Here is a 10,937-nt window from a genome sequence, read left to right on the forward strand (position 1 = left end):
GGAACAATCAGACTGTTAGTAATTTAGCATTTTTGCTCCTGCAGTATTGGCATGAACAATATTGCATTGGCCTGTATGCCACTTCACTGCGGTCCTCTTGGTTACCCCTTCCGCTAACACTACCTGAACGACCTTAGGTGTTTCGTAAACAGCACAAACACATCCAGGATCAGGCTAATAGCAAATGCTTGATCAGTGTATTTGTTCTGTCTGTGACCCATGACCCCTGTGTATCCCTACAGGTGAAACGGGTTCGTCTGGTGGGCATTATGCTGCTGTTTTACGTGAGGAATGAGCACGTCAAGCACATCTCTGAGATGGAGGCAGAGACCGTGGGCACCGGCATCATGGGTAGAATGGTAGGTGGCGAGAGGGATGGTAGGAGTACATATCCTTGGCCACTTAGCGGGTTGTAATCAATTGCTTAGCAGTTTAGAGCAGGTGGTTGGCTGGCGTCCACTAGTTTCATTGAGCTGCCATTTGACAGTTGGATAAGGAGTTATATTGCACTACAACCCCTTCTACCTACAAACTCTGCTCTTTACCAGGGTTCAGAAAACCAGTTTTTCTCACTCAAATACACCAGACATGGAACCCAGGTATGTTTAGAAAACGCATTGGATTTCCTATTGTTCATAGAGCTATTTTTTTTGTATACAAGCATGTCAAGTTCGGGTGACGCGAGCGCATCCCGGTACCAACAAGCTCTGTAGCAGGATAGCTAATGCTAAAGTCGGGACCTTGACAAACTTAACAGTGAGTGAGTGATGACCGTGAAAACACACAAGACTGATGGCTATAGCTATGTTCAACAGGTTGATTATTCTTCTGCCTTTATCTAGGTCTATTTGTGATATTTTACCTTGCCTCACAGGCTTGCTAGCTAACCAATCCTCTGACATCTGCAATGTTGTTGACAATAACCATCTGATTCCGTGTTTGTTAATAACTTGCACTAGTTGTATTTGAAGTTGCAAGTGATCGTATCCACTGCTAGATAAACAAAGCTTTTTCTGAAACCGTACTGATTGTGCTACTTTTCATGATGCAGCAGGGAAATGGTTTGTTCTATAAGGGCACATAATATAAAATGTTTTACAAACCTCTCACCTCAGGGAAACAAAGGTGCTGTGGCCATCCGCTTCCGCTTCCACAACTCTGACATCTGTGTGGTCAACTCCCACCTGGCCGCCCACATCGAGGAGTACGAGAGGCGCAACCAGGACTACAAGGACATCTGCAGTAGGCTGCTTTTCCGCCAGCACGACCCCGCGCTGGTCCCACTCACCATCATGAAGCACAAGTATGAACTAGTCTTTAGGACAAAGCAGTATTTCCACTTTTCAGGGTTGTGTTCATTAGGGCCAAAACATTTAAATGAGCGTTTCTTATTGGATATGTTTTGGGTCGTATTCATTAGGGCACACATTGAAAATATTTTGCAAAGGAAAACAAAAAGGAGTTTTCTTATTGGACGAGTCCAGATAATCCCTGCCTTTTCAGTCTGTTTTGTTTGTTATTTTGTGCCTAATGAACAGGACTCTGGATTTGTTAGTTGTGGTGAAACACCATGCTTTGTATTTATTCTGGCATGGTGACATTCTCTCAAGGAAACAAAATAGCGAATGTATTATGTAAACCTTTGATCACAAGACCAGTGCATCTTGCCAATTTCACATAACTTTATAATGGTTTAGGTGAACATTTGAAATGAATGTGGTGTTTTGATGCAGTTGTAGAATGGGATGAGTTCTAGAACCACATGCAAAGCCACCGCCACCGTTTTCCGTATTGAAATAGAATTATAGAAGAGTAGTTATATTTCTATGATTTTCCATATTCTCAATGCATCATCTTTTCCTTGCTTACAGTGTGGTCCTATGGCTGGGAGATCTCAACTACAGGCTAAGTGACCTTGACGTCGACAATGTGAAGGACTTAATCGCCAAGAAGGATTTAGAAACTCTGCACAGTTATGACCAGGTCCGTAATCTCAAGCCGCTTAACTTCAAGCCATTTAAATGTCTACTTCTAGGGTACGTTTTAGTTGGCAAATGTTGTAGAACATTGCAGATAGAAATGTCATGATTCCTTACTCTGTCAGACATGCAGGTTTTTCTATGTAATATCTGAAAGTTCCACAACATTGTTCCCAGGGTCAAATATATTAGGCTCCAAACTGAAGAAAACTAATCTGAAACAGGGAGGGACAACCTGAAATTGTCCAATCAGAAACACAAATTTTCCGTTGCAAAACATTTTGCTACAGTATTCCCTAATGAATAAGACTGCTAATCTCTGTTCAGTGCCAGTCACATTACATCCTGATGAGTGTGGTAATTGTCACGATGTCTTGTTGTGGCTCTGTGGTCCTAAGCTGAAGAGGCAGATCGACGAGAAGGCTGTTTTCGTGGGCTTTGTGGAGGGAGAAATCGGCTTCCTGCCCACTTACAAATACGACACTGGCTCCGACCAATGGGACACAAGGTAACTTCTCCTTTCTAAATGTCTAGTATTTCTATATAGGCAAAGGAGAAAACAATAACACTTAACTAAAGGCCTGCAGATATATTGCATTATAATACCATTTATAATGCATCGTAAGAACATGTATAATGTCTTATGGTTGTTGCATTTTGAGTTGGAATATTGATACATAGCGAGACAGAATATATCATAAGACTGATTTATAATGCATTACAAAGGCTCATACATTCTTATAATATGTTTTAAAGCATTATAGCTGCAGAATAAAGTATTACAAAACTCTTATCTTATTGCGTAGAATCTGTCTCTGAAATGTCTTAGTTTCATGTTTCACGCCCTCAGTGAAAAGTGTCGCGTGCCGGCGTGGTGTGATCGGATCCTGTGGCGAGGCAAGAATGTGCGGCAGCTGCACTACCAGAGTCACATGGACCTGAAGACCAGCGACCACAAGCCAGTCAGCTCCCTGCTGGAGATGGGGGTGAGAATTCGTTTCCACCATCTGTCCTTTGACCTCTTAGAGACCATGAGATTTTGGTTGGTTTAGCCTGGGGAGTCATAACCAAAGATTCTTATAGATAACCCAAGATTGTAAAAGGCCCATCTGAACAATCTTAGTCACACTATGGGGCAGAGCAAGCAAAGTGGTGGGAAAAGTTTCATCTTGACCAAATATAGGAATTCCATAGTGGAAGTGTTTTTTTATTTTATTTGTTTGTTTTTTTATCCTTGTGACCAGTCTGAGTTTCCACCAGAGCCATATATTTAGAATTGTGCTTTTGAGCATTTAATTTATCCATTCATGACAAGTATTTGGATTCTAATTCTAGATATTCTGTTGCATGGCATTTTTTACAATGTTAAAATAATGATATGCCTCTTGTTTCTCCTATTCATCTGTGTTTTAACCTCCCTTCTCTGCTGTTTCTTCAGATCAAGCTGGTGAATGAAGAGTCTTACAAAAATACATTTGAGGAAATTGTGCGCTCGCTGGACAAGATGGAGAACGAGTGCATTCCGTCCGTAACGCTGTCCAGGCGAGAGGTGAGTGGTCAAGAGTTAAGTGATTCTACTGTTAATTGTTGTAGATGAAGAATATGTTAACATTTCTCTGGTCTTTCATAATGCACAATGCAACATTATCAGTGAACATTGACAGCAGCAGAACCTTGTGAACGACGCTTATCAATTGAGCTCTTTTTACGAACAGGAGTAAAATTGAGGGAGAACGTCTGTGCAACGTACAATTTTTACATTTTTTTCTTAACATTTAAACTGCACTTAATTTTTTTTTGCTTTAAATGTAAAAAAATAATAAAATCAAATGACGTGATTTCACAATTCAGATGTGGTTCTGTGTATAACCACTAGGGGTCAATGCAGTCCTGGAATTCCTACATTAAAAAAAAAAAAACTATATTTCAGCTTTATTTAACCAGGTCGGCAAGTTGAGAAGAAGTTCTCATTTACAATTGCGACCTGGCCAAGATAAAGCAAAGCAGTTCGACACACAGAACAACACAGTTACACATGGAGTAAAACAAACATAGTCAATAATACAGTAGAAAAATAAGTCTATATACAATGTGAGGTGAGATAAAGGAGGTAAAGGCAAAAACAAAGGCCATGGTGGCGAAGTAAATACAATATAGCAAGTAAAACACTGGAATGGTTGATTTGTAGTGGAAGAATGTGCAAAGTAGAGAGAGAAATAATGGGGTGCAAAGGAGCAAAATAAATACAGTAGGGAAAGAGGTAGTTGTTTGGGCTAAATTATAGATGGGCTATGTACATGTGCAGTAATCTGTGAGCTGCTCTGACAGCTGGTGCTTAAAGCTATTGAGGGAGACAAGTGTTTCCAGTTTCAGAGATTTTTGTAGTTCGTTCCAGTCATTGGCAGCGGAGAACTGGAAGGAGAGGCGGCCAAAGGAAGAATTGGTTTGGGGGGTGACGAGAGATATACATGCTGGAGCGCGTGCTACAGGTGGGTGCTGCTATGGTGACCAGCGAGCTGAGATAAGGGGGGACTTTACCGAGCAGGGTCTTGTAGGTGACCTGGAGCCAGTGGGTTTGGCGACGAGTATAATGTTGTCAGTACGTAGATCATGTCCCACTGCTCGTTGCAGTGATGTATGACAGTGTGTTCATAGACGTCCAACAATCTGTTGTTAATGCCATGTATGGTGTTTGAGAGCATGCACTTTGTGCTTGCACTTGCAGAGCAATTATTTTGCAATTTCTCCATCAGGGCCGTAGCGGTTTTTCGACCTGACATCTTGTAGTCTGGTTCTAGATATGCCTTTTAGGATATTGAAGCCGACATCCCCTACCATTGACAATGGCTGCATATCAACTGTAATCATTTCTGTAATCAACGCTGTGATTTTCACACCCCTACTCCCTACCCGTGTAACCTAATCCAAATCACTCTCCCTCCCCAGTTCCACTTCATAGATGTGAAGTTCATGCAGCACCAGGCAGAGACTCTGACCCTCCACAACGACGGGCAGGTCCCGTGCCAGTTTGAGTTCATCCAGAAGCTGGATGAGCGCACCTACTGCAAGCCCTGGCTCACCGCCAACCCGGCCAAGGGCTTCATCGCTCAGGGTGAGTATTGCAGGACTTATGGCCCTATTCTTTCTCCTGTGTTTTCTTGAGGTAAGCATTTATATGAAGGTGTGTATCAAGTATGTCAGAGGTATGTCAGAAGTGCTCATCTAGGATCTGGTACCCCCCCCCCTGTCCATGTAATCCAATTCATTGTTATCTCAAATGTAAAACAGATCCTACATTATCACTCCTACTCCAAAACATCTGATATATACAGCCCCAGATCTAGAGTTTGGCTGGGTGAAAGCAAGGTTGCCACCCCATTACGTTCTTCAACCTAACTAATTCAGATCAGTGAGTACTTCAAGGAAGGTCGGATGGCATTTCTGAAGTATTAGAACAGGGTCTAAGACTTACATTCAGGAATGGATATTAATTTATGTAAGCACCTGGCCTCCCGCTATGTTAGACATAATGTCATGAGCTCTATGACGCGAGAGACCACATCATAGCTCTGTTCTGAGTGAATGATAGATTTGAGTTTTCCCTGTGACTGCAATTGATAGAGGCATTTTCTCAACTCCGTATTTAATGGCAGGGAAGCAATTTCAGATCTGTCTAGCACGTGATACTTTTAAATAATGGCGATATCTCAAGGCTTAGGATGGAAGGAGTGGTGGATGTGCCTCAGTGCTCTTTGCCTCTCTGGGTCTTGCTGATAGTTTTTTTTTTTTACCGTTTGTCTCATTTAGTTCTGTAATTGTCAATGTAGTGATGCAGCTATAAATTAATAGGGTTCCCTTCACACATTCAATTGCAGTTCGTAATGCTTAGTGTACAGTACAACCTTTGCTTGTGGTTCATCAGCACCATTTGTCAACAAGTTTCCACACAGAACATTTACATAGAGCATGATCATGTTCATTAGGTCACGCAACAGAAAACAACATTTTCAAACGTTTTGAAACTGAATCATTTGTGTTTCTTATTGGACATGTCCAAGTAGTCCCTTCTTCAGTTTGTCAGTGGAGTTTCACTTGATCCCAAATGAACACAACCCTGTTCATCTGTGTCTCAGGGAATTGATAATAAGGAATTGGTGCTTTTCTGAAATGTTCCTCCATTGATAAATCATTGAAATATACCTGAACCCGTCCATGCACTGTTCACCAAGGTGGGAACGTGGACATCGACCTGGAGGTGTTTGTGAACCGCTCCACCGCCACGGAGCTCAACGCAGGCCGCCAGCAAATTGAAGACATACTGGTGCTCCACCTGGATCGGGGAAAGGACTACTTTCTCTCTGTGTTGGGCAACTACCTGCCCAGCTGCTTCGGCTCGTCCATCCAGACCCTGTGCCAACTGAGGGACCCCATCCAGGAAATGCCCCTGGAGACCATCCGGGAGCTGGTGAGTTCAGTATAGCCAGCAGGGAGTGTGTTCACTATTGTATATATATTTTGAAATGTTAAGCAAAAATGTATGTTTCTTATTGGACAAATTCATGGTTCTGAGTGAATACGATCCAGGTGCAGTCTGACTCGAAGGCTGCTTTCCCATTCTTCACACTTCTCCAAAAGTGTGCTGTGGTCTGGTACATTCCCCATCGTGGATTTAAAAGTATTATATTGGTGTAACCTAACCATTGGCTGAAGGGAGTTTCCACCATTGTGCACTTGCATACTCCATATTTCACATGTTGGGAGAAGGGTGAAGAATCAGCTGACCGTGGCCTGGAAATGTCCCACTCTTCAAGGCTGTTTTGTATGAAAAGCCTTGCCCAGAATAAAAGCAATTAAATGTGAAAGTGCTCTGGGGGGATTCTGTCCTGCTCATAATTTTTGTATGATTTTGTTATCTGTTATCTAAAAATGACCAGGAAGTGCAAATCTTGAACTAGCTGCAGTCAAAATTCCCCCCAATTCATTGAGACGAGAGACTAGACACTTTTGCACTAAACATAAAAGCTCAAGTGAAATTCTGTTCGTAAGCTTTTCTCTATAGCCCCCATCATTTCCTTTTTGTCTTACAAAGTGTACTTCTTTTGTAAAAACAAACTGCTTTTTGTGCTGTGTGAACCAAATAGGAGATTTTGTGTGTGAAGTGGGTTTCCAAACAGGGAATCAAATCACCCATTGGCCCAGAACACACTGTTGCCAGGGGGGAATATCCACAGGGTCATTAGTGTTGCAAAACAGCATGCTGTCGTGTACGCTAGAGCAACCCTCCTCAGAAACTTCTGCTTTTTTGTTTGATCTTCAATCAGTGTTATTCTAAAATTGAAAAGATGATAGATTCTGAGAATAAAGAAGCCCAAAGATATCTCACCATTTTTTTAAATACATATTTTTTTGTCTATGGCTCGCCTAGTTATTAATACAGGCAGCATAAATAGCTACAACACATTGTCCTCTAATGACATGTTGTTCAAGAAAGGTTAGGTAAAGGATTTAAACCCATTTCACTAAAATTTCACTTTCTTCTTTCTAAAGACGTTGTCAGGTGATGAGACCAGAACTTTAATCATCGATAAGCCCCTGGATATCCCTAAAGAGATATGGCAGATGGTGGACCACCTATACCGTAATGCTCCTAAACAGGTCAGGACTGAAATCCGTTTACATTTTCGCACTACTGAGCCAAACCTAGGACAGCTAGGTGTGTCATTGGATGCTGCTTTTGCCCCTCACTTTATACACAGAAGATCTCCGCTAAACATAGAATCAAGCTGTTTTTCTGTCTCTCTGAAATACAAAGTTGCCAATGTCTTTACAACTGAACAAGACAAAGATAAAAAGATGCTTCAAATGAAAACTGAGATTGCAATAAATAATGAAAAGGCCTACAGTAGACCTATAGACTATATAGCCCTTTATATTTCAAACATATTGAAATCAATTTCATGCTCAGTCAATTGAGTTTTATTGATAGGCTACACTCTGTAAATTTTGCCTCTATATTTCATGATTTGTAACATGTGCAATGATGTGCCAAATGAATCTGTGATTTTTGGGTAAGGATTAGAATATGCTGCCTCAATATTTGCAGCCATAAGGTGATATCTCTCTAGGAGCTGATCTGTTGTCAGTATTGTGGATTAATTATAATGTTAAGGTAAGATTGAACATTTACATGTAGGCTGTCATTGTAAATAAGAATTTGTTCTTAACCGACTTGCATAGTTAAATAAATAAATATAAAATATTGGGAAAATGGGCCCTGAGCTGTACTATGCCTCCACAATAGTTGTTGCTGCCTGGGAGGGAGAATGAAAAAGATAAATAAATCTGAACCAGTACAGCTCGGGTCGGAATCAGGCATTAGTTTCTTGACAATACTCTAGTTTTCAAGGATGTTGGCTAGTACCTTTTGCCTACTTACCTCCCCTTTCGCAGTTAGTTGCACAGCATCAAATAATTCAAAGTGAGTTGGGCAGCTTTTGGCGTCCTCCCAGCTGTGTGCAGACATATTGGTCTCTTTCACCACAGCAACCCAGCGGATTGAAAATAGGAACGTTTGGAAACTTTCTGTGTCTCTGGCAACCACCAACAGGCTGGAATGACTCAACAGAACTGGCTGAATGTTAAGGGCCAAATAAATATATTTATTAGTTGATTCATTTAAAAAATGAAATGCATAATACTCAACAATATTGACATGAATGCAGTTCTCCTGATCCCTGCCGGCTACCTTTCTGTGTGCTTTGAAGTTATGTGTTTACAGTACAACTCTATAACCTTTTGCCTCTATTTTTAGGGGGAACTATTTCAACAACCTGGGCTCCGCAGTGAATTTGTGGAGATAAGGGATTGTCTTGACACTGGCATGCCAGACTCGCTCCGTATCCTTAACAACTGATATACACCTGGGTTGTGTTCATTAGGCATTCAACGGAAGAAAAATGGCCTGAAACAGGGAAGGACTACCTGGACATGTCCAATAAAAAGCACTCGTTTCATTTCATTTTGTAAAATTTTCCATTTTGAGCCTTAATGGACACAACCCTGGATAAATTAAGTCTTAGTGTCTACTCTGTATTTTTTAAGTGGTTGATGCCCCTTGACCCGGGTTGACCCCTAGCTGGCAGTAACCACTCTGTGGCAGAAGCACTGCTCATCTTCCTTGATGCCCTCCCTGAGCCTGTGGTCCCCTTCTCCCTGTACCAGCAGTGCCTGGAGTGCTGCTCCAACACCAGTCAGTGTAAAAAGGTCAGTACCAATTCAACTCACTCTTTAAAGTAGACATTACTTTTCTCAGTGCCCCTATAGTAGGATATTCTGTATGTAATGATTGTCTACTGTACTTGGTCTTGTTCATTAGGCTTCAAATGTTCTGAAATAGGGAGGGACAACATTTTCTGTTGCGCCATAATGAACCCAACCCAGTTGTGGGAAATTGGCTGTGACTTGCTCTCGTGTTTTAACTTGTCTATGGTATTGAGTGATGTTTTTCTTCATCCTCAGGTTGTATCCTTGTTACCGCAGTGCCATAAAAACGTGTTTAACTATATAGCGGCTTTTCTCCGTGAGTTGTTGAAGCATTCTACACACAATAGCCTGGATGTCAATATTTTAGGTAAGGTGAAATGGAAAAATATGTAACACATTTTGCATTCTTATCAAACACACAAACAATTGACTGAATGTGTTTTGAAAGGGTTAAAACTTAACTTCATGGTCTTCTTGACCCCAGTACCCAAGAGGTTCAATGTTTAAGATCAGAAGCCGTAACAAGCTTTCCTATTTGTTGGATTCCATATGTCACAATATGCAATGAAGCAATACAACAATAAGACCAAGGACTGTTGCGATAAATGCCTGATTATTCCACTGCATGCAAATGGTTATGGAAGCTTGGGGTTTTATATTCCGAAGGCCATAGTAGTCTTTCTGTGCTGTGATTTTTTTTTTTTTTTTTTTTTCATCTTAGGGCAATCAGTTCTCATTTATTTACTTAGTTGAAAATATAGCCTAGTAATACAAAACTAGCAAAAGCTACAATATTGGCTGTAATAATGCTGGGTCAGATTCTGGATTTAGTTCCTTTATTGATGTTCTCCTTTTAATTAAATTTGTTTATGATGCATAATATTTAAAAATAGTGTACCTAATTTAATTTTACATCAAGTGCCAGTTAGTAATTATTATGTTATTGACAATTGTGCCCTGTGTCATCCCTCACAGCCACCATTTTTGCTGCCTTGCTACTGAGGTCACCCACGAAGCAGGACCTTGCAGAGAAGAGGAAAACCCAAGAGTTCTTTCAGCATTTCCTAGTCCAGGACCTCTCTTGAATAGAAGCGGGTGCTCCTGCTGTTTCTTTTAGACACTAGTTTAATGTACAGCTCTGTATTTGTAATACGTTCCTATTCATATAGATGGCTCTTTGTATATATCCAGTCAGTCCAATTGTTTAGGCCTACTCTCCTTTGATTTGAAATCAACTATGTTTTGACAAGCAATGTTTAACCTGTAAGCTGTTGATGCACAGCTAATATTCTGTCCTTGAGTAGCTGTAGTAAACTGACCATTTTTAATGTGTATTTACCAGTTTATTTAAAGAAAAGAAATTTGTGCTGTTTTGTGAAGGCAAAACAGTGGATCGTTTTATATATGAAAGTATTTCAAACAGTTATGGTTTGGCGATTTCATGTTTCTTTCCCATTTAGCAAGCAAATGGACAAAGTTTGTTTTGGAATTTAATAAACCCACTGTCACATTTGTCCTTTGGCTGTTAGTACTAATTGGGAATTACAAATCAAATGATTTTGCATTTGTAGCTTTGCATTATTCTAAATTGTATATTTAATTTTAGTAGTTTCGATTTCATTATGGGGGTACTAGTGTATATGGGAGGGGTATATTTCCCAGAATACAACACGAGGGGTAGGCTGAAATATGACG

At 40.7% G+C, this 10,937-nt stretch overlaps 1 protein-coding gene across 3 annotated transcripts in view; it reads left to right on the plus strand.

Moving 5' to 3' along the window:
* The window catches only part of LOC135522416 (type II inositol 1,4,5-trisphosphate 5-phosphatase-like), a 31,963-nt gene extending 21,205 nt beyond the window's left edge, over positions 1 to 10,758 (plus strand). For 2 of the 3 annotated variants that reach the window (XM_064948641.1, XM_064948643.1), the window contains 13 exons: positions 243 to 359; positions 1,116 to 1,303; positions 1,872 to 1,983; positions 2,378 to 2,487; positions 2,830 to 2,965; positions 3,418 to 3,528; positions 4,926 to 5,091; positions 6,209 to 6,444; positions 7,527 to 7,634; positions 8,791 to 8,875; positions 9,115 to 9,242; positions 9,498 to 9,609; positions 10,218 to 10,758. In XM_064948641.1, coding sequence (XP_064804713.1) covers positions 243 to 359; positions 1,116 to 1,303; positions 1,872 to 1,983; positions 2,378 to 2,487; positions 2,830 to 2,965; positions 3,418 to 3,528; positions 4,926 to 5,091; positions 6,209 to 6,444; positions 7,527 to 7,634; positions 8,791 to 8,875; positions 9,115 to 9,242; positions 9,498 to 9,609; positions 10,218 to 10,327 — 1,719 coding nt within the window. In that variant the 3' untranslated portion in view covers positions 10,328 to 10,758. The remainder of the gene's footprint in view (positions 1 to 242; positions 360 to 1,115; positions 1,304 to 1,871; positions 1,984 to 2,377; positions 2,488 to 2,829; positions 2,966 to 3,417; positions 3,529 to 4,925; positions 5,092 to 6,208; positions 6,445 to 7,526; positions 7,635 to 8,790; positions 8,876 to 9,114; positions 9,243 to 9,497; positions 9,610 to 10,217) is intronic. The other variant, XM_064948642.1, reaches the window with a different exon arrangement.
* The last annotated feature ends 179 nt before the right edge of the window (positions 10,759 to 10,937 follow it).

The sequence above is a fragment of the Oncorhynchus masou genome, chromosome 30, assembly GCF_036934945.1.
Source record: "Oncorhynchus masou masou isolate Uvic2021 chromosome 30, UVic_Omas_1.1, whole genome shotgun sequence".
Classification (NCBI taxonomy): Eukaryota; Metazoa; Chordata; class Actinopteri; order Salmoniformes; family Salmonidae; genus Oncorhynchus; species Oncorhynchus masou.